Source organism: Pneumocystis murina (genome assembly GCF_000349005.2).
Source record: "Pneumocystis murina B123 chromosome Unknown supercont1.8, whole genome shotgun sequence".
Taxonomy (NCBI): Eukaryota; Fungi; Ascomycota; class Pneumocystomycetes; order Pneumocystales; family Pneumocystaceae; genus Pneumocystis; species Pneumocystis murina.
This window is the reverse complement of record NW_017802366.1, coordinates 162,564-183,921: the sequence shown is the minus strand read 5'-3', so window position 1 is coordinate 183,921 and position 21,358 is coordinate 162,564. Positions and strand designations below refer to the sequence as shown.

The window sequence follows — 21,358 nt, the reverse complement described above, 5'->3', positions numbered from 1 at the left end:
TTGTATTATTTTCTTAAAAAAAAGTTATTTCATAAATTTAATAAAATTAGTTATCACTTTACATTGTATGCTATAAAAACCAGAATTGATATTTATATAACAATATAAAAATCATTTTTTTGATAGACAATATTCATATGTTTTCAGTTTTAGATGAATGATTTGTATATTTAAATCATATTCTTAAAAGTATTGGGTATTTAGAAAACTAAAAAAATAATTCTTTTAGATTGCTTCCCTATTTGCTTGAGCCAAATCATCCATTAAAGAGGTATTATCAATAATAATTCGTCGACCTCGTTCTTCTTCAGGAACTCCATCCGCTGCTGCACCAAAATCCAAAACTTCAATGTAAGTTACATGGTCTCTCTGTACTGCAGCAACACAACGGCGTTCATCAAAGCGAACCTGCCATACACCAGATAAATCAGTAAGTATATTAGCTACAAAACGCCCTGTTCGAACGTCCCACATTTTAAGAAGGCCATCACTGCCACTAATTACTTTATTTTCATCATGCTGGAAACATGTTATAGCTCCTGTATGAGAAGAAAGTACATGAATACATTTCCCAGTATCTGGATCCCATATTCGTAGTGTGGAATCAGCAGCTGCTGATACCAAATAATCATACGAGAGGTCCAAAAGACCTACTAAAGAACTATGACCTAATAATATTTAATATACTTTTTAATAACAAATAAATGTTAAAAAACCTTCTAACGTCCAAAGACAAGTGCCTGTTTCAAGACTCCAAATTTTTACTTTCCAATCCATACTTCCACTTACACATCTATTTCGTTTTGGATCGATTACTACACTATATACTTTTTGAGAATGACCAACTAATCTCCATATACATTCTCCTGTAGAGATTCTCCAAACTCGAACTGTACTGTCGTAGCTACCACTAACTAAAATATTATTATATCCAGAAATAGCTCTTACTGAATTTGTATGGCCAACCAGAGTTCTTATATAATAAGGGTTGGTAGATACATTAGTACTATCTGCATTAACAGCATTCGGAGAAGATGGAGGTGATGGTCTATAATGAACTTCTCCAGGTTGTGGAAGCCTCCATACACGTAATGTAGAATCTCGAGATCCTGTTACAATTACTGACGTATTTATTTGCTTTTTGATTCCATTATGAGTAAATTCTATATTTGTGGAAGGCAAAATTTGAAGACAACGTACAGTTGAAATATGTCCTTCGAATATTTGTGTACATTCACCTTTAGCAATATCCCAAACACGTACAGTACGATCTGTAGAACCTGATACTAAAGAATTACCCAAATATTGTAATGCCCAGACGCCTCCTTCGTGGCCTTGTAATCTTCTTCGAAGTCTTCCTGTTAAAGTGTCATAAATATTTATACTACTATCATCGGAGCCCGTAATAATTTTGTCTGCATCAAACTGTAAACATGTAACAACATTCCGATCATGACATCGAAAGGAAATGTGTCGTGGCTTTATATTAGGGTTCATCCAATTCTTTCGAATAATATGATGTTTTTTATATAATGCTTTAAATAAATGTTGTTTCTGAATAAAATTGCTTTCTTTATTTTCTACTTCTTGAAAATATTTTTCAGTAGTTTCTCCATGCTCCGCAAGAGAATGCTTTTCGTTCTGAATATTCAAAGTCTTTTCACATTTTTTCGAATACATATTCGAATTAACATGTAAAATATGCTTTATTTCCTTTAACATATGAGTTGAAGATACATCATTTGAATCCGTGCATTGAAGAACCCTGTCTTCTGAAACAATTTGATCAAGCTCATTATCCCGTAATTTAAAACCATCAGCATCGAAACGCATTTTCCAAATCCATTCATCTGCATCAACAATTTGCTTCCATTTTTTTGATACCTGTGCTGCACGGCATAGAGATTTTACATCCAATTCTTTCAAGATATTGAATGCTAATTCAAATGGTAAAAGAGCAAGAAAATCACGTTTAAGTGTTGGATTAACTAAATTTGCAACGATTTGTAAAGTTGTTTTATTGCACCGACGAAGCAAATGGTGTATAAGATATGTTTGAATATTAGGAGGTAAATTATCAAAAATATTCAAAATTTCCGGAATTCGAATTATGGAATTTCCTTGGTCAGATAAAACGAATGTATTAATTTCTTTTATGTCTATTTGTTCATAGTTTTCCTTTTGGCTCTTACAATGAACTGTTTTTGTTGTGTTTAAACGATTATTTCGAGAAGCAAAGTAAGGTTCATTTTCAGAATTTAAAGTAGTTATAACTGGAGAAAGAGATGGAGAAGGTAGAGGAAGAAATTGATAAGATGGTAGATTAGATTCAATAGGTATTTGATTCCGAGAACCTTTTAAATTAGTCAGCATTATGTCATTGTGAATTACAATATTTATATTACCATTAGAAATATTTTTATTTAAGTCCGAATTAGAAATTATTTTCGTAGAAATATCATCATTAGAAATATCTAAAGGATCAACATCAACAATATTTTGAAGACACTTTTTTTCAATGTTGGAACAAAAGGATTCATGTCCAATATGTTTAGACGTGTTTTCACGAGTAATTCTAGTTTTAAATGCCTGATCCTCATGAGAAACTAAAGAATTACTGTGTATTCTTTGATAAGAAGATTCTGCTAAGACTGAATCAGTTTGCAGCATTGGTAATTCCATCTCATTTTCCAGAACTTGTGTATCTTTTTTTTTAAAAGAATGTTCTTCATTTTCCCTAACAGTTATAGTTATAGTATTATTTTTTTCAAGACGTTCCATATCTTCTCGCAGCTAAAACTTATCAAGAACGTGTTAAAAGGTCCCTTTTAATCATTTACCTGAGTAAGAGACTCATGTGGCGCATCGCTTTCTCGAAAATAGGCCGGTCTTCCATCAATATCAAAACAAAACCGTTTTAAACAAGCTGGAGTAGGTGCATCATAAAGCGGATATTGTTTCGAATCAAAATTCTTCTTCTTTTTAGGTGGATAGAAGACAATAGGTGGAAAATTTGTTGTAGTAGTAGTTGTTGTTGTTACTACTGTTGTATGTGTAATAGGCCCAAGAGAAAACTGAGCAACCGCTGGTGTACCTTCATATTTAGATTCTTTATGTTCTGCATACGTATGCGATGACGTTTCTGGTATTATAATTAAATGTGTTTTATCATCTTCTACAGATAAAAGCTGCCTAGAATCCGGAGATAAAGGAGTTTCCATATTCCTATAACATACAAAAGCTAAGAATAAACGTTCATTAACCCAAAATATCTCTTGATTATATATATTTGATATTCCTAGTTATTATTACTTAATAACTCCCTAAATGCCTTAATTTTGTCGGTTTTTTTCCAGGAAAAAAAACCGACTGGACTTTAAATATCAACAAATACAATGTTCTGTGTTATTTTTACTTGATTTCAGACCTTATTATCTAAATTTCTCTCTTTTTTTTTCTTTTTAAATGTTTAGAACGTCTGAGGCTAGAGGGGAACACTGAGGGTTAACGACAATATACAAACTCTTAAAGATGTCCAAGAAATATCAGAAGATAAAAATACATAAAAATCAAAAAAAATAGCACAGAAATATAAGTTTAATAAATATGAAAGAGAATGAAAATCTGTTATGATTTAAGGAAAAAATAAAAAATAATTTAAGGATATTTTAATTATTAAAAATAAGAGTTGTTTTAACTGTAGCTATTATACATGTTTAATGTTTAAGAATATACATTTTTGTAAATTATAAGGAAATTATGTATAATTTTAATCTAAATGATCAATTTTTTCGCCACGAATAGCTTTTTCTATTTCTTCAGATGTAAGTGTTTCAAATTCAATAAGAGCTTTAGCAAGGCGATCCAGTTCTTTTTTATGTGTTTTAAGAATATTTGTTGCACGTGCTTGTGCTTCTTCTAATAATGTTTTTATTTCAGATTCTACAAGTGCTTTTGTTGAAGAAGATAGACGTGACAAATCTTGATCATACGCAACAGGTCCTACCTAAATTATTATATTAAAAAAAAATTAAATAAAAATTTGAATAAACCTTATCACTCATTCCATATTGTGTTACCATTGCTTTTGCTATGGCAGTAGCGTTTTGAATATCCTTTTTAAATTAGTATTATTAAGGAGTTTTAAAAAAATAGTTATACGCTTAAAGATCCTGATGTGACATTATCTTTTCCAAGTGTAAGTTCTTCTGCAACCCGACCTCCTAATGCAACATCTAACTAATAAAAAATTAATATTAATTACTAGAAAATATTTGAATAACCTTAGCTAAAAATTCTTTTTTAGATTCGGTATATTTATCCATATCAGGCAATTGCATAACCATTCCAAGAGAGCTTCCACGTGGTATAATCTAAAATAATCTAATTAGATTTTTTTAATATTACAATTAAAATACAGTTGCTTTGTGTAATTTCATTGCACCCGGTGTATATAAGGCTACAAGAGCATGTCCACCTTCATGGTATGCAGTATTTCGTTTACTTTCTTCAGTAATAAATGCATTTTTACGTTCAGTACCTTAAATACCATTAATCTATTTTAAAATGTATGATTTGTATACCCATTAGAATTTTATCTCGTGCCCATTCGAGATCTTTCATAGAAACATATCTAGAATTTAATTTACTACTTTTTATTGCAGCTTGATTTACTAGATTTTGAAGATCTGCACCAGAAAATCCTGGAGTACCTCTAGCTAAAATAGTAAGATCAATATCTTTAGCCATCCTTATTTTTTTAGTATGCTGTTTAAGAATGCTAAGTCTCCCTCGAATATCAGGTAAAGGAACAATAACATGTTTATCAAAACGACCAGGACGAGTAAGTGCTGGATCTAGAGATTCTGGAAAATTTGTTGCTGCCATAATAATAACACCTTCCTTATTGGAAAAACTAAACATATTATCAACAAAATCACGTATATTTATAGAAATAATTTACCCATCTAGCTCTACCAATAATTGATTTAATGTTTGTTTTATGTAAGCGGAGTCTTTTGGATTTCTCTTACTTCCTATAGCATCTAATTCATCAATAAATACAATACTTGGAGATCTGTCTTTTGCAATATTAAATAATTCTCGTACACGTTTTGCTTGTATATATGTTAGAGATGTTTAAAATAAAATTAAACAGATACCACCAATCCCAACATACATTTCGTCAAACTCACTTCCACTCATAAAAAAAAAAGAAACTCCTGCTTCCTTTGCAACAGCTTTCGCAAGCATAGTTTTCCCTGTTCCAGGCGGGCCTATAAGTAATACACCTTTAGGAAGTTTTCCTCCTAATGCTGTAAATTTTTGCGGGTTTTTTAAGAAATCGACAACTTCCTGGAGATCTTCTTTTGCTTCATCAACACCACAAATATCACTAAATTTTACATCAGGCAAATTATCACCAGAAGCTTCAATATCCTGAGATTTATTTAATGATCTCAAGATTCCCGCACTTTCTGCAAATATTGTAGATAATAAAATGAATATGTACCCAACAAAAGTGAATGACAAAAGAAATTTTGCCCATTTAAAAACTTTAGCCTGACGAGATTCTTCTGTGATGACATAAATGGGGTTCTTTTTAGTATCCTGAGAAAATGATTGAATTATAGACATATACGGATGATTAGACGAGAATTGCTTGCTGGAGCTATTGCTTGATGTGTTTTCTTGGGTATTTGCAAGAATATTATCAGATTTTTGTGTAATACTGCCAGAGAATGCATCTTGTAAATTAGTATTTATATATTTCCGCACTATTAATGCTTTTTCTATTTGCCCCGTACTTTCAAGTGCTTTTGCATATATTAAATCGCAATCTTTGTTTCTTGCCGCTCCTGTATCTTCATAGCGTGATATTATAAATTCAGGATAAGAATTTAATAATGACTATTTAATTAGAAATGATGAATCGTTTAAAAATATGGTAATATATACTTTATAATATATATATTGTTGTTCAGGATCATTAATAGATGCGTTTGCTTTTTCTTCTAGATCTGCCAGATAACAATTATAACTTTGATTCAAAGTTCTATAATATCTTTGATGAAAAATACTATATAAATTTGTACATAATCTTCGTGTATTTGGATTTATAGATAAATACATTTTTGCCTGTTTTATTATTGTAAATTGTTGAATATCTGTTGAATACGACCGAGATGGTATAAATATAAAAATCATCCGTTTGTTATATTGAAAAAATACTTCTTCAAAGGTCTTTGTAATCCTATTGCTATAAAGTCTCTTTTTACCGATTCCATATATTAAATTATCAAAATTTGTTTTCAAATACTCAGATATCAAAAAAAGGCTCCTCAATTAATAAATACATATAAAACCTTATTTATCTTACTGAATTCTTCCACTTATATTTGCCATTTATCAAGGATAAATAATATCTTTTTTTTCTGTAAAAATACTAGTTTTAGAAAGATCTAATAATGAATGAATAAATCTTAAATAACCCCAAATAAACTAATAAAAATTAATAACAAATCTTAATAAAATATAAAAATATAATAGAAAAATCTATTTGACAGTTGGATTTTATAAATATTTTATTATTCATCAAATATTTTTTTTATCAGAGTTCACAGGCTGAAATATTAAAAATCGATATAAGAGATTTTATGTAGATTAATAAAATGATTGAATTATAGATAAAAAATTGGTATTTGAAGTATTTTTAAGGGCTTATATTTGCATTAAATAAAAAGCATTTGTATTTAATAAAAAGATAATTTTTAAAATATAAAGTTGTAAAAAAAGCTACAAAAAAGATTTCATAAGTATAAATTTAACAAGTAAAATAATGTTTCTTATATATTTTAAGTATATATTTCTAATATAACTTAGCTTTAATCTGTTTTAATTTGACAGTTTGAAGAAAAAGTGTAAAAACCAAAGAGTTCCTAGTCGATATTTAGAAATAAAATATTGATTATAGAGTAGATCCTAAAACCAAGTGTATATACATCGTTTTAGTGAAAGTTTTTGGTATAAAAAACTAGTTGAATATAAATAAAGTTATAAAAGATATAAAAAATCCATTAACTAGAATTAAAAATTAAAAAAATATATATAAAATGTTGGTTTTTTATAATTCGAAAAAAAATATTAGAAAAAGGTTATAAGAGTATCACCTGTAGAGATTATGATCAAACCAAAGTATTAAATTGTTTTAAAGTGGTTAAGATTTCTAGACCAATCCCATAGAGAAGTCTCTTCTTGAATTAGTTGCAATTGAGGAGATGGATATTCATGACGTAAAGGCGATATATTTGCATTGATAACATGTTGATAATTGAACAAATAGTCATCTTGGGGTTTTTGAGAAGATACTGACATAGAAGGTGACATAGTATGATTAAACGTAAAAGACGAAGGATAATATGAAAGATAATTATATTGTGAAGGTATATATGTAATTGGTTGAGGCGATATATGATCTAAATCATCATCCATGTCTCTTACAGCAGATGATTGAGGAGTTAATGGCTCATATTGTGCTAAATTTGTCTGAGGTAAAGAGATAGACGATAACATTTGTGTTGTATAATGTTGTGAATTTTCAAGAATATTTTTTATTAAAAATGGACGAGATGATTCCTGTGAAATATATGGATATGATGAACCTGAAGCGCTTGAATCTGCTTCATCCAACTTTAATCGATTATGATGAGTACGTCGTATATGTTTTGTAAGTGTAGTTTTGCGACAAAAACTAAATGAATATAAAAATAAAGAAATTTAATATATGACCTAATACCTTCTTAAACATGATGGATATTCACAGACATATGGACGTTTTCCCGTATGAATTCTACGATGACGAGCTAAAGAACTCGACTATAAAACATTCTTAATCAATGCAAAAAATGATTAGAAAAATACATCACTAAAACATTTTCCACAATTCGGCCATTCACAAACATGCGGACGTTCACCCGTATGAACCCGTTCATGAACAGTTAAAGCTGATCGCTGAATAAATGATTTGCCACAACATGGATAATTACATAAATAAGGACGCTCATTCGTATGAATTCTCTTGTGTCTAACAAGATCTGAACGACGCCCAAACTCCTGAAGCAAAAATCATTAAATGCTCAATAACTTTATTCACTAATATACCTTTGCACATCCTTCCCAAGTACATAAATAAGGACGAGCTTTATTAGTTCGGTGATGATTATGTTTTAAATTAATCAATTCCAAGATATCCATAGTAAGTCTTCCAGAGACTTGTAATTAATTAAATTACTCCTTTTATTATCAAAAAACTCGAGTATTTTATTTGATCACCGTACTACGGTTCTCAATGTTTTAATGATTCACACTTATGTATGTTCACCTTTATAATTTTAGCTTTTTCTTATGAAATAGCACAACAAGGGTATGAACAAGAACGATAATTATGAATGGAATATGCTTTTCTTGTATTTTTCTTTAACATTTTTAATAATCTTCTAGACTTATTCTATTATTTTTCCTTTTTTAGATTTACACCTTAGTTTGACAGTGCACTTATAATATATTGCATCAAGAAGTTTGTCTAATTTTAGTTGATTAGTGTAAATATATGAACGCTATGGGCTTTTCTAAAAAAAATATCTAAAACTTTTTAAACAATATTCATTATTAGTGAAAAAAATAGTTCCTTTCATGAATGTACAAAATATAAAATAAATTGTAATTGATTTATTTTAATGAAAATAATGGTTTAAAGAATACAATTTTTTTATGTATTTTTTTCAAAGGATTATTTACAATGAATAATAATTTTTTATATTTATTTTTATCATTTCTAGAATTTTATTTTTAAAATATGTAGGAACGTTAGATTACTTGTGAAGAGTATGTCTGTAGCTGGGAAGATGATCAGTGCTGTCTTTTGTTTATAGTAAGATTTTGGTTGAATGTCTATTAATGATTGATGTAATGAATAGGGCATAAAATAGTAAATAAATTACTTAAAAAAAATAAGTGGAATTAATAATGTTTATAAAAAGGTTAGATAGATTTATTTTAGAATTAGATAGGCTTTAAATTAGCTTATGCGCTTTCTTTGATATTAAATTATTATTATTGACGGTTAGGGTTGAAAAAAATCCTTTAAAATAAATTAAGCGCTAAAGGGATAATGAAAGAATTGGTGTTTAAATATAGTTGGTATTTTAGAAAATATTAATCATCTTTCAAATGAAAATCTTAGTTTTATTAAAAAATGGTTTTTAAAAAAAATACATGAAACATAATAAATTATGATATTAGTCAGCACAATATAAAGGCTTTTCTTGGTTACATGTTTTTAATCAAAATATTTAGGAAAATTAAATAGTTATTATACAAAAATAAATCATAGCTATTATAGACAAATTATTTAAAATTCAGAAAAATGAAACAATTCACTCAATATACTCAATAGAATTAACTATTAGGAGTTTTAGGCACAGAATACCTATTTAATTAGCATTTTCTTCAAACGTATAATATGAAGCCTTTATATATAAGACTTTTTAACGCTTCGATATTCAATAAAATATTCACCTTAAAAAGAGCTGTTTTTTTCGGATAAAAATTATTAAAAACCGGGTTTTTTTCTAGAAATATGTCAGCACAAATGCAGGTAAGTCTTAATTGACTTTTTCATGGGGGGTTTTCTGATTAAATTTGAGTTACAACGACCTTCTGTCAAAACGCATACAACAGCATCAACATCACAACAGCTGATTCAAACAATGATAGAAGCGTCATTTGGATGTATTTTATATGTTAGGTGAATTATATGCGCTTTTATTTTTATATATGCGTGGTTAAATGGAAATAATAGAGGACTTTTTCCGGATGATAATTTTTCAGAGGAAAGATATAATCAAAAGTCAAATAAATCATCTATTCTTGCAAATTCGGGTACAAGAATTATGAAGATAAAAAGAGGGTTTTCAGAAGAGGCGGATTTATTATTAGATTATTTGGTTTTTTAGAAATTTTATATAAGTTTATAAATTTATATCTATTCAGAATCAAGGGGTTTATGATGCATTATCAAAGAAATATTTAAGATCGATTTTATTTGCGATATATTTTGATCCGAATGATTCGACGAATATTTTTGAATCATATACGTTTAATTTTGTGTATTGTGGACAAGATAAGAAGCCAATGATGAATGTTGTTAATTCAAAGGGAGAGAAGCAAAGTTTTGGTGTAGAAGAAGAATATGCAAAAAGGTGTATACAATTATTATTAAGAAATTTGATTACATTGACACAAAATCTTTCTCCTTTGCCTGGTAAACTATTTTTTAATTTATTTTCTTTAAATTTAGGTTTTAGAAAATAAAAATCGATATATTACGATGAAGCTGTTTTATACGGATGCAACACCTCAGGATTATCAACCTCCAATGTTTCGTGATTGTACAATGGAGAAGCCATTCACATTTGCAGTTGATCCAGAGAACACTAATTTTTATAAGCAAACGGCAGGATCTATTGATACAGGATTTCATGCGTAAGATATTCTTTTATATTTTTATGAAGATTTATTAATTGAATAGAATAACACTTAAAATTACAAGCATAGCTGATGCAGTATCCGAATGTAAAAGTTTTGAAGAATACCAAGATAAACAAATCAAAACACTAAGTGCTGAAGAAGATATTTCTGAGAAAGAATCTTTAAAAGATTCACTAAAAGAGAATAACATTATTATTCTGGATTCTCAGAAAAAACACCAATCTTGCCCGGAACTTTTACCATCTTTGCCTCAAAACAATATATCTAAACAATCATTAAAATATGTAGATGAACGCTATGAAAAGGAAGATGCGGCTATTAAAGAAATGGTATGTTTGATTAATCTTTTAAAAAATATTTAATATAATTCTTTTTCTTTAGCTTACAACACATACGCAAGATTCAGGACTTGAAGCTACACAGCCTCTTGAATCTAATTTCTCTCAAATAACACAAAATGTATCTTATGTTCACTCAAAGCCATCTTTTGAGTATGAGGCTAAAGTAAAATATGAGAAAACACGTGAAAAGAACTCGAAAAAATTAGAAGTAAAGAAAATTGTTTCAGTAGGGGAAAATTTATCTAAATTAACCCTAAATTTTCGAAAAGCATTTGAGCTTAATGAAGAAAAAAAGCGTTTGTTATGTCTTAGGAATACTGTGAAAGGTACATATTAAAATAATATGATAGAAGATAAATTTAGAATTAGGTTCAGTCAAAGATATTGATGTAATACGCTGTGAATGTGGAGACGTTTCTGAAGATAGTGGCGATATGGTATACGATTATTTCTAAAAAAAAAAAATCTCATTAAATTAGATCCAATGCTATGTATGTCAATCATGGGTTCATGCATGGTGTTATGGTTTTATATCTGGTAATGATGAGCGTTTGCCTGATGATCATTCTTGTTATTCTTGTCTTCTCCGGAAATTTGAACCCGTTTTATATGAAAGCATGAAGGATTTAGCATTGTTTAGAAGAGCTCTTATGATTATTTGGGAAGAAGGATTGCCCGAAAGTAATTCTGAATTCTCAAATAGATTGGGTAAATATTTAAAAAATAGATTTACAAAATCATATTTATTATAATAGGATGTAGTCGACAAAATGCATGTCAAATTTTAAAAAGACTTTTGCAAGAGGGATTTATAGCTAATATCACTCAAAATAGAGCTTCGAGAACAAATACTTCAAAAAAAAATGGACGTATAAATATGAATGATGAAATGGTTGTTGTAAAAAACGCTGAAAATAAGCAACGTTTATTTTCAGAATATTTTCAACCACTTTTAAAAATTAGCCATCATGTTAGTATTTAATAATAATATCATTATAGCTAACTTTTTTCTATGTAGTATGAAAAACAAGAAAATGTTAACACTTCATTTCAGAAAGATAAATCTGTAAATTCTAATGCTTCTATTGATAATTCAATACCCATAAATGCTCTTTCAATTACCAATTCATCTGGTGTTGACTCTTTAAAGGATCCTAATTTTATTATAAATGCTACTCCACTTTCTGAATTGAAAGATGCTAATATACCAAAAGAGCTTTGTATTAAAGAAATTAATGATATTAATCATAACAATGCTGAGCTTGATACAACAGATGATGAAGATCTTTCCGCTCAAAATATAATTAAAAAACCCCATTTAACGGAATCTACAAATTTAATTAATTCGAATGCTGGTTTTGGCTTACAAAAACATAATACTATTAATAATTTTAAAACTTATGCTATCTCAAATATAAACCAGATTCCTAAAAAGAATAATAAGCGAACTCGTTTACATTTTTCTGATGAGAATTTCGATACTGAAGCCAAAAAAAGAAAATCAAGTGTTATTTTAAAACCAATTTTAGTTTAAACATGCTATTAACTAAAGGGGATTTTATTATGGTATTGTAAATATTATATTTTATTTTATTTCGTAAACAAATGATTAAATATTTAAATATCATAATGCAGATGTTGATATGATTTTTAATATTATATTGTTTTAAATTATCTGTATTCATATGCTTTAATAAAACAATTCTTTTTATTTATATTAAGGAAACGTGCCTATTAAATTTTTAATTTTTCCCTATTTTTATATTAATTTTAATACAAAAGTATTTATTGAAAAAAACCGAAATAATGACAATTGATATTCAAGAATAAGAGGTAAAAATCTCCATGCATTAAAATCAGGCCAATAACAATTAACAAATTTGATTATAGTTGTTTTATGACACTGTAAATAATTTAAAAAAAAATATTATATATATTAATAATTTCTTACTTGCCATAACATAAAATTACTTAACCGTTGAACACCACTTGTTCGTATAAGCATATCTAGAGGAGGACAACCATGCGTAAACATATGTTGATCCAAAGTTGTTTCATCAATTTTCTCTATATCTAATTTCCCATGCTTTGATTTATTCACTATTTCACGTATTGCGGTAGTAATTTCATCACGAGAAGTGTATGGAAAACAAATATTTAAAATCGCTCTAGATTTCAATTATTTTTACCAACAAAAACTATCTAATTATGCCTTGTATTAGATTTTGTCATATTAGTTGCTTTTTCTATAAGTTCAAGAAAATCTGGTTTTAAAAGTGATTTTTGACCAAGAACATTTAATTGAATCCCATATTCATCTACCATATCTCTATAAAATTCAATAAATAACACGATACCAACATATAAAAACACAAACCCATGAGAACAGAACTGTGTTAATTGTGTTTTACCAATATCCATAATAATATCAATTTCGTGCTTTGTCCTTTTAAAATTTTCGATAGAAAATGCATAAATAGTAACAACTTTTATTCCTAGTTTATAGCAGATCTCTAAAATCTACAAAAGATCCTTAATTTATGTATAAATATAAAAATAGCTAGTATACGTGCTTCATATTTTCAAATCCTCTACTATGTCCGTCTGCTGACTCCAAATTCATATGTTTAGCCCACCGTCTGTTCCCATCCATTACAAAGGCAATATGAGTAGGAACAGGACCTTGACGAATTGCTAAAATACATAATTCTCGGAATTCTCTTGATAAAAACTGAAATAATGGAAACTGAAAAAACCATTTAATTGTATTTCCCATTTAAAGAATAATTTAAAAATAAAAAATAATACACCCCTTTAGTTCTTATTTAATAGACTTGTCTGTGTGTTTTATAGACCAGTTTCTATTTTTTTTTTAATAAAAAAAATCTATAAAAATTAGAAAAAGGTTGGAATCCAATATTTATAAATAAATCATAAACAGCTCTTCTAGAACTTGGACCTATAGGATAGTTGGTTAGTCCATTGGATTCTGATGTATGTTTTCCAATAACCTGAGTTCGAATCTCAGTGGGTCCTTTATTTTCTAAATATCAAAATTTATCATAAATATAAATGTATTAACCCATAAAAAATTATGTTTTTATAAATGTTTTGTTTTAATTTAATTTGATGAAGAAAAAAATTATTAAAATCGTCTATTTATAATAAAATCAAGTTAAAAAGATGTATGCCATAGATAAAAATAAAAGTTTAGTGTTTATAATTTAGGTGTATGAAGTTGATTATATTTTCCTAGATATTTTCCTAAAAATTCTGCGTGTCTTTCAATCAATATTCTTTTTGATGCCTTTTTTTTTAATAAATAAAAATAACAATATAAATACTAAAATTACCCTTAATGATATATCTAATAGTCTGTATTTTCCATCTGAATAAACCACTGTCCCATCCGGTAAAGATATATCTTTTTCAATATATGTTTTTGCCATAATTTTACAATCTTCTCCTACTCGAGAACCTGCACCCAAAAAACACCCTGGACTTACACGTGTACCTGATCCTATACTATATGACTCAAGAACTGATCGAAACTCAATAATACATGTATCATTAATACGTATTCCTTGTTCATTTGGTGCTTTAATTGTGCAATTTTCTTCGATAATACATTTTTTACCAATAAAAACACTAATATAGAATTAAACTCTAAATATATTGAGTAAACGTCTCTTTACGGCCCAAAAGAACTATCGATTAACACCTTAGGATGAATTACTGTGCCTGACTCAATTTTCACAGGAAAATTTCCTTTTATTTTAATATCCTATTAAAATTAGCGCATTCCAAAGAAAAATCCAGATATTACAAGAGCAATTGTGCATGGAAATTCTAATTTTAAAAGATCTTTATTCATTTTCTTAGCAAATTTTTAAAAAATAAAAATTTGTTCACCATATCGAGTAACAAAGTAAATATAGTATTGATATATAAAATTCCATAAGAATATAAACTTTATATTTTATAAATAATTATGACTCTTTTTCGACATTAAGATCAGGGTTTTCATTTATTTTTCGTTTTCTTAAATTTGTTGGTGGAGTTTCAGAAATAACAGAACCTTCTTCTTCTCTAATACGTTTAGTAGGAACAAATTTTGCAGCAGTAGCAGACAATGGTTTTGAAGGAGCTATTGTATTATGTGAAGTTGAATTATCAGAGATATTATCAGATGTATTTGATATTTCTTTCGGTGTTTGTATATTAGTCGTAGAAACGGAAATATTGGATTCAATATTTGGTTCAAGAGGTTTATCCGTTTGAAGAGGTATTGATTGATCTGTTTGTGAAGGTGTATCTTTTTGTATATATTCAAGTTTCATTTGTTTTTTAGGATCTTTTGATACAATTTCGCTTTTTTGAGGAAAATGTTGAATAATAAAACCCATAAGATCAGGTTTAGTTTCTGTATGCTCTTTTAGATTGTCATTAGATTTTTCAGTTAAATTTTGGGAAGATTCTGTTTTCTTTGATTCTAATAATATTATTTTATTTTTTAAGTCTGAAATTTGTTTTTCTGCTTCAGATAATTTTAATTTATTTCTCATTTCATTCTCTTTTCTCAAATTTTCGATATCCTGCGTATGTTTGTTTTTAAGTTGAAGTTCTTGCTTTTCTAATGCATCTTTTATTTTGGTTTGAGTTTCGTTTTCCCATTTAGATTGAGCTTTAGATAATTCTGTTGATAAACGTTTTGATAAAATTTTTTCAATTTGTTCCTTCATTGGATTTGCTCTTAGTGTTGTATTTGAATTTTTTTTAGTTTGTTCTATAAATGTTTTTAATTTTTCTTCGTGTATTTTTTTAAGTTCGTCTTCCTTAGCTAATAAGGCTTGTTTATGATCTTCTTTCCATTGCTCCTTTTCTTTTTCAATACGACTATAAATAATAGTTTCTATGTTATGATTATTCAGGTTTTTTGGAAAATTTTCATCTAATTTTATATCTTGAGTTGTTTTTTCTCCTTTGTTTTCAAGACCTTTTTGTAACTCCTTTATACGATTATTTACTTGTAATTCTATTTCATCATTTTTATTTTTTTCTAGTTCTGATAATCTCTCTTCTACTTTTTTTTTAATCAACTCTTCTGTATTAGAATCCTTTAATAATTGAACCGTATCCTGAAGTTTACTAAGTTGTGTGTTAGCTTTTTTTAACTCTTCTAGTGCTGAATTCTTAATAATGTAAGTTAATATGAAAATAATAAAAGATAGTATTTTACTTTTTCTCTAAAAAAAATAAGGGCCTTTGCTTTAAGTTTTTTCGTTTCTTGATCACTAGTTTCTTTTACTTTTTCCAGTTCAGCTACTTTTTCGGCATACATTTTTTCCTTTAGTTGTATCTCTTCTTGAAATTTATCTTGAAAGCTTTTCTTTTCTACTTCCCACTTTATTTTTTCGTTTTCAAATGACACAATAGAATTTTCTGATTTATTAGCTTTGTTTTTTTCTTGAACATTAACTCTTTGATCTTTAGATATAATTTCTTGTAATTGTGCTATTTGTTTTTTCAACTCTTCTTCTGATTTTGTTTTAATTTCTAATTCTTGAGTTTTTTGTAGTATCTGTGATCTAATTGTTTGAATTTTTTCTTTACTTTGGGCTATCAGACGATCATATTTCGTTTTCCATGCATTTGCAAGGTTAGTATTCTGAATAGATTAGTGTAAGCGTGAAAAATTAGAATATAATACTTGAAGATTAAGTTTTTCAATCTCTTCTTTGGCATTCTGATGTTCCTGTAAAATCTTTGAATTTTCTTTTTCAAGCAAAACAAATTTATCTTTTATATTCTTAAGCTCATCAGGATCAGTTTGCTTCTAATATTAATAAAAATTAGATAAAACTATTTGAAAATACCCCATGTTTCTGTAAAATCTGTTGCACTCTATTTTTCCATCTTTCGTTATCTTCTTGAGTTAATTTTAATTGAGATTCTTTTACTTCTTGTTCTGCTTGAAGCATTCGTAATTGATCTTTATATCATTAGTTTTGAAAGTTGAATAAAGTAAACTACCTTCCAAAGGTTGGATTTGAGATGTTAAATTTTGAATAGATTTTTCATATTCTTTTAATTTCTCAACATTTATCTTATTTTCAGTACGTAGAACTGTATTACTTTCACGTAATATATTCAATTCATTAATTTTACTCATTAAATCTTGGTATTGTGATGTAGAATTAATTAGATCATTTTTTTGTTGTCTTTCAGAATTTAGAGTTAATCTAACATCATCGAGTGATTTTAGTGTTTTAGAAAGCTCATGTTTTATACGTTTATTTTCTTGTATACTAAGTTCATATTGACAATCTACTATCTCTTTTTCACGTCTTAAAAACCTGACTATTTCTTTTAAATCTTCTGTAGATTTATCACACGTTACAGTATCACTTAAATCATGTATATCATCTTGATTAGCAACTTTCTGTAGCTTTAAAGCTTGAAGACTTATATTTTCAAATTGATTATGTAAAAGATTATTTTGCTGTACAAGTTCATTACATCTAAATTTTTGATTAAAAATATTTATAAAAATGTTCTATACAAACCTAGTCTTAATATCTTGCAACTCTTTTTCGTAATTCTCCTTTAATGTTTTCCAACTATTTTCTGAAGTAGAAAGCTGAAATTTAAATGATTCATTATCTTTATTTAAAGTTAATATTTCTGTTTTCAAATCTGAATTTTCTTGTCTTAATAATTGTAAATTATTTGTAGTTTCGGCATGGGAAACAAGTTCTCTTTCATAACTTGAACGAGCTTCTTGCGATATTTGAAATTGTTTTCGTAAATCTTCTTTATAATCATTTTGGGCTTTGATAGAAAGCTTTTCAATTTCTTCCAATTTCTCAATTTTAGCTATAAGCTCTTTTTTTTCATTATCAAAATTTTCACGTTGTTCATTTTGAGATGTTTCAAATTGCAATAATTCTATTTTTCTGGTTTCCAATTCTTCAGAAATAATTTTTATTTTTTGAGTTAATTCTTTTATATCATTCTAAATAGATTTAGTAAAAATATAAAAAATAAATTATTGATACTTCTTTATCAAACAATAACTTTTCTACTGCAGCCTTATATTCATCATGAATATTATTCATATCTTGTAATGTTTCTTCCGCTGCATGGCTAATTAATTTCATTTGATCTGCATATTTTTTTGCTTGTTCTGCTTCAGATTTTGCTATATCTAAAGAACTCCTGTTGAAATATTTAATAAAGGCTATTTAAAGTAATATAATGATTATACCTTAAATTCATTATTTCTATTTCTAACTGTTGTTCCTTAGATAGTGATTCATTTTCTAATGTTTCAGTGGTGTTTTTCTGATAAACCAGCAATTTTTCTTCTGTAGATTTAAGAAGAATACTTAATTCATCAACTTTTGATTGAAGGTTTTGCTGGGTAGTCTGTGCTACAAGTAGATTTTCGTATGTTTCAGAATATTTTGTAGTAAGATTATTAATTTTTGATTGATATTCTAAAAATTCATGCTCTTTTCGTATCATTAATTTTTTATATTCTTCATTTTCTTCAGTAGCTTTATGTCGTATTTGTTGAAGTTCTTTTTCTATTAATTCATTTTGTTCTATTAATCTTCTACGTGATTCTGAATCTATCCTTTCTTTCTCATTTAATATTGCTTGAAGATCACTTAATAATTTATTTAAACGGTTTTTTTCTAAAGTAAGATTTTCATTATCTGAAGTAAGACGCATTTCAATATTTTTCCAAAGTTGTTTTTCTGCTTTTAAATTTGCTGTCTCTGTCCTAAGGTTGTCTATAGTAGATTTAAACTCAACAACTTCTTCAGAAAGATGTAAAAGTTTTAAATCTTGTTTAGCTAATGTTTCTTGCATTTGCTGATTTCTTAAACCAATATTATCTCTTTCGTTTTTAAGAATATCAGCATTTTCACTAAGCATATTATATCTTTCAGAAAATAATTCAAGTTGTGATGTCATTTTTGCTAATTGAATTTGTAAATTAGAATTATGATTAGTAGCATCACGTAGCTGCTGAGAAAGAGTCTTATTATTGATCGAAGTTTCATTTCTATATTGATCAAATTGAATTTGTAGTTCACGTAAAGCATTTTGACTTTTAATAGCTGAAATAGTATCTGATTCATTTGTTTCTAAATCACTTGAACTAAGAGGATCTGTCTGACCATTATATACTAACATTCTTCTAAACATATCTCTTTCACGTATATAAGAATCCATTCTAGAAAGATTAGTTTCTAAAAAATTAAGAAAAAGATCCTAACTTTATTTTAAGTTTTTTCATTTCTTCTTTCATATCCTCAATAACGTTATTTGCTTCTGTAATTGCAGCACTTTCCAAATTTTCCAATCTTTCACGATTTTCTAATTCCTCTTTCTCCATTCGTGTTCCAAGTTCTCTTATAACTTTTAATAAGTTTTGATTTTGTTCTTGCAAGGTCTTTATATCCTTAAATAAGGTTAATCGTTCTGATATTAAAAAATGTGTATCTGTAGGCTCAATAATATCAGATTCTGATATTTTTTTTATAACAGACTTTTCTTCTTCAGTCATTATAACTCCTGTATAATTTTGAATTTCCATTTCATATAAAAGACATTGGATTTGTCTACTTAAATCTCTTGTTTCTATAATTCAATTAGTTATCAGTAATTTTTATATAATAAACATCTACGCTGCAAATAAAGTAGTTTTTCCTGCTCTAAATCTTTAATATGAATTTTTAGTATTTTATTTTCTCTATCAATTTTTTCTTTCAATTCATTAGATTCTTGTAACATTCCACTTATATCTGCTATTTCTACTTGTAATCGTGAAAATTCTTCACGTTGTTCATGAATTTGTGGTGCGCGAGTTTCAAGATCAGATAAAAGATCATTCAAGTTGTTTTGCATTATTTCATTATGTTTTTTTTCGCTCTTTAATTGCTCCTTTAGTGAAATATATTCAGAATATAATTTTGTTAACGACATTCCTGATTTTTCTAGTTTATTAGCAGCTTGTGCTGATGGAGATAATAAACCAATTCCTAGTGGAGCATTTTCATTGCTAATTCCTTGTGACAATTGATCCTTAGCAACAACTAATTCCACTTGCAATTTCTCTGCCTTCAATTCTAATTCTTCAAGTTGTAATTCCATACTATCTGCACGATTTTTTTCTTTTTCTGCAATATTCATCCATTTTAATGCCTCTTGTCCTTCTTTAGTAGAATCTTCATCTAAATGTTCTTCAAGCTCCGTAATACGTTGCCTAGAATTCTTTAGATTTTGTTCTAAAAGTTCTGTTAATCGATGTTGAACATCCATTTCATTTCTAAAAGATTCTTCTTGCTCAACAATTTTATCTTGACATTCTTTAAGTTTAAACAATGTTTCCTCTAGTTTATTAGACATTTTTTCAAGCTGCTTCTTAGATGTATTTGCATTATTTTCATGTATTGTAGAAGCTGAAACTGTATTTTCTAATTCTAATTGCAAAGTAGAAATTTGGGATGACTAATTTAAATATTAATAAAAACCCTTTTTTTTTGATTAATATACTTTATCTTTGCGATATTCTGAAAATTCATTTGTTTTGTCTTCTACTTCTCTATTTAACCATTCAATATTCTTTTTCAAAAGCTCTATTTCTTGCAATGAAGTTTGTTCTTTAAACTACATTCTATTTAAGATTTTTCTACAATAATTTATCAATATACTTTCCACGAAATTTCCTTATCTTTTAACTCATGATTCTCGCTCTCTATTGAATTGATCTCCTTCCTTAATTTACCATATCTTTCTGTTAAGTTTTGATATTCTTCTTCTTGACGTAATATTTCTTGAGTTTTTCTCTCAAGAACCTCAACCACTTCTCTTTTTTCACTTTCCAAAAAACGGTTGCGTGATTCCAAAGTGTGTATATATTCTTTAAGATCTGTATTACTTGATCTTAATCCTGCAATTTCTGTTTCAAGTTTTTCACTTGTCGTCTCTAATTTTCATCAAAAAATGCCCTTAAAAACCTAAAAATCATACTGTAGAGAGTACTCTGTTCCTTAAGATATTTATTATCTTCCAAACTCGTCTCTAATTCATTTTTAATTGATTGTAATCTTCTATTTGCTGCATGTGTTTCTTGTTCTAAAAAAAGGCTTAAAACTCGGAAAAAAGATATATCTTTAATTCTAACCATAATTTACTTCTAGAATAACCTTAGATTTCTTTAATTCCTCGAATTCATTCGCTTTTTGAAGAATTCCAGACAATAAAAGAGTAATTTCTTCTTTTGACCCTAAATTTGTTATAAAATCTGAAGACAGATCCAAAAAACTTGATATTCGGCCAACGTCTACAGCTGATTCTACTAAGGCCATCTTAAAGATGACAGGTTTTAACGTTGTGCACAATCAATAATAGTTAATGTAGATTTTTAATCTCGTAAATAAAATATTTAAGATGTA

The 21,358-nt window shown here is 27.7% G+C and overlaps 8 protein-coding genes and 1 non-coding gene across 9 annotated transcripts; 3 read left to right on the top strand and 6 right to left on the bottom strand.

The window, feature by feature from the left end:
- Positions 1-225: 225 nt before the first annotated feature.
- On the bottom strand, positions 226-3,237 carry PNEG_01732 (hypothetical protein; the record flags this gene model as incomplete). Its single annotated transcript, XM_007875504.1, has 4 exons — positions 2,841-3,237; positions 2,406-2,793; positions 717-2,354; positions 226-668 (listed from the first exon to the last, which is right to left on the bottom strand). Exons 1-4 carry the CDS (start codon positions 3,219-3,221, stop codon positions 226-228), a joined length of 2,850 nt encoding a protein of 949 aa, XP_007873695.1. The 5' UTR covers positions 3,222-3,237.
- A 476-nt stretch (positions 3,238-3,713) lies between these two features.
- Positions 3,714-6,421, bottom strand: PNEG_01731 (hypothetical protein). Its single transcript, XM_007875503.1, has 10 exons — positions 6,380-6,421; positions 5,959-6,337; positions 5,163-5,910; positions 4,964-5,117; positions 4,584-4,915; positions 4,419-4,540; positions 4,284-4,373; positions 4,162-4,239; positions 4,053-4,115; positions 3,714-4,006 (listed from the first exon to the last, which is right to left on the bottom strand). Exons 1-10 carry the CDS (start codon positions 6,403-6,405, stop codon positions 3,770-3,772), a joined length of 2,229 nt encoding a protein of 742 aa, XP_007873694.1. The 5' UTR covers positions 6,406-6,421; the 3' UTR covers positions 3,714-3,769.
- Positions 6,422-7,117: 696 nt separating this feature from the next.
- On the bottom strand, positions 7,118-8,266 carry PNEG_01730 (hypothetical protein). The gene is made up of 4 exons (XM_007875502.1): positions 8,161-8,266; positions 7,921-8,112; positions 7,796-7,875; positions 7,118-7,750 (listed from the first exon to the last, which is right to left on the bottom strand). Exons 1-4 carry the CDS (start codon positions 8,251-8,253, stop codon positions 7,198-7,200), a joined length of 918 nt encoding a protein of 305 aa, XP_007873693.1. The 5' UTR covers positions 8,254-8,266; the 3' UTR covers positions 7,118-7,197.
- Positions 8,267-8,447: 181 nt separating this feature from the next.
- PNEG_04298 (hypothetical protein) lies at positions 8,448-9,363 on the top strand (the record flags this gene model as incomplete). The annotated part of the gene is given in 9 exon segments (XM_019757817.1): positions 8,448-8,465; positions 8,541-8,575; positions 8,756-8,771; positions 8,838-8,864; positions 8,870-8,915; positions 9,014-9,026; positions 9,157-9,181; positions 9,301-9,333; positions 9,355-9,363. Coding segments are annotated over 9 exon segments (222 nt in total).
- Positions 9,364-9,499: 136 nt separating this feature from the next.
- PNEG_01729 (hypothetical protein) lies at positions 9,500-12,437 on the top strand. The gene is made up of 10 exons (XM_007875501.1): positions 9,500-9,655; positions 9,705-9,805; positions 9,860-10,321; positions 10,365-10,542; positions 10,589-10,877; positions 10,930-11,215; positions 11,259-11,326; positions 11,369-11,597; positions 11,645-11,859; positions 11,908-12,437. Exons 3-10 carry the CDS (start codon positions 10,192-10,194, stop codon positions 12,421-12,423), a joined length of 1,911 nt encoding a protein of 636 aa, XP_007873692.1. The 5' UTR covers positions 9,500-9,655; positions 9,705-9,805; positions 9,860-10,191; the 3' UTR covers positions 12,424-12,437.
- A 101-nt stretch (positions 12,438-12,538) lies between these two features.
- Positions 12,539-13,998, bottom strand: PNEG_01727 (di-trans,poly-cis-decaprenylcistransferase). The gene is made up of 6 exons (XM_007875500.1): positions 13,459-13,998; positions 13,267-13,409; positions 13,102-13,218; positions 12,841-13,057; positions 12,689-12,792; positions 12,539-12,642 (listed from the first exon to the last, which is right to left on the bottom strand). Exons 1-6 carry the CDS (start codon positions 13,663-13,665, stop codon positions 12,624-12,626), a joined length of 807 nt encoding a protein of 268 aa, XP_007873691.1. The 5' UTR covers positions 13,666-13,998; the 3' UTR covers positions 12,539-12,623.
- Positions 13,845-13,925, top strand: PNEG_05026. The gene has a single exon. It is a non-coding gene; the product is annotated as a tRNA-Gln (tRNA).
- A 108-nt stretch (positions 13,999-14,106) lies between the features above and the next one.
- On the bottom strand, positions 14,107-14,763 carry PNEG_01726 (hypothetical protein; the record flags this gene model as incomplete). Its single annotated transcript, XM_007875499.1, has 4 exons — positions 14,107-14,196; positions 14,243-14,537; positions 14,585-14,673; positions 14,716-14,763. The coding sequence occupies 4 exons, from the start codon at positions 14,761-14,763 to the stop codon at positions 14,107-14,109; spliced, it is 522 nt and encodes a 173-aa protein (XP_007873690.1).
- Positions 14,764-14,864: 101 nt separating this feature from the next.
- On the bottom strand, positions 14,865-21,271 carry PNEG_01725 (hypothetical protein; the record flags this gene model as incomplete). Its single annotated transcript, XM_007875498.1, has 14 exons — positions 14,865-16,081; positions 16,129-16,557; positions 16,600-16,722; positions 16,766-16,881; positions 16,923-17,410; positions 17,456-17,904; positions 17,948-18,107; positions 18,157-19,134; positions 19,178-19,541; positions 19,589-20,411; positions 20,457-20,570; positions 20,615-20,889; positions 20,934-21,038; positions 21,088-21,271. 14 exons carry the CDS (start codon positions 21,269-21,271, stop codon positions 14,879-14,881), a joined length of 5,811 nt encoding a protein of 1,936 aa, XP_007873689.1. The 3' UTR covers positions 14,865-14,878.
- Between the last annotated feature and the right edge of the window lie 87 nt (positions 21,272-21,358).

Bases quoted from the DNA above. Each gene is read 5' to 3' on its own strand.
- PNEG_01731 (XM_007875503.1), bottom strand. From the start codon at position 6,405: ATGGCAAATATAAGTGGAAGAATTCA. The intron at 4,916-4,963 runs GTAAATTATTTC...TAATATGTTTAG, and splicing joins TTATTGGTAGAGCTAGATGG to TTTTTCCAATAAGGAAGGTG. The intron at 4,541-4,583 runs GTATACAAATCA...ATGGTATTTAAG, and splicing joins ACGAGATAAAATTCTAATGG to GTACTGAACGTAAAAATGCA.
- PNEG_01730 (XM_007875502.1), bottom strand. From the start codon at position 8,253: ATGGATATCTTGGAATTGATTAATTTAAAACATAATCATCACCGAACT. The intron at 8,113-8,160 runs GTATATTAGTGA...TTTTTGCTTCAG, and splicing joins CTTGGGAAGGATGTGCAAAG to GAGTTTGGGCGTCGTTCAGA. The intron at 7,751-7,795 runs GTATTAGGTCAT...ATATTCATTTAG, and splicing joins TATCCATCATGTTTAAGAAG to TTTTTGTCGCAAAACTACAC.
- PNEG_01729 (XM_007875501.1), top strand. From the start codon at position 10,192: ATGATGAATGTTGTTAATTCAAAGGGAGAGAAGCAAAGTTTTGGTGTA. The intron at 11,598-11,644 runs GTAAATATTTAA...TTATTATAATAG, and splicing joins TGAATTCTCAAATAGATTGG to GATGTAGTCGACAAAATGCA. The intron at 11,860-11,907 runs GTTAGTATTTAA...TTTTCTATGTAG, and splicing joins TTTTAAAAATTAGCCATCAT to TATGAAAAACAAGAAAATGT.
- PNEG_01727 (XM_007875500.1), bottom strand. From the start codon at position 13,665: ATGGGAAATACAATTAAATGGTTTTTTCAGTTTCCATTATTTCAGTTT. The intron at 13,410-13,458 runs GTATACTAGCTA...GATCTTTTGTAG, and splicing joins GATTTGAAAATATGAAGCAC to ATTTTAGAGATCTGCTATAA. The intron at 13,058-13,101 runs GCATAATTAGAT...ATTGAAATCTAG, and splicing joins ATGACAAAATCTAATACAAG to AGCGATTTTAAATATTTGTT.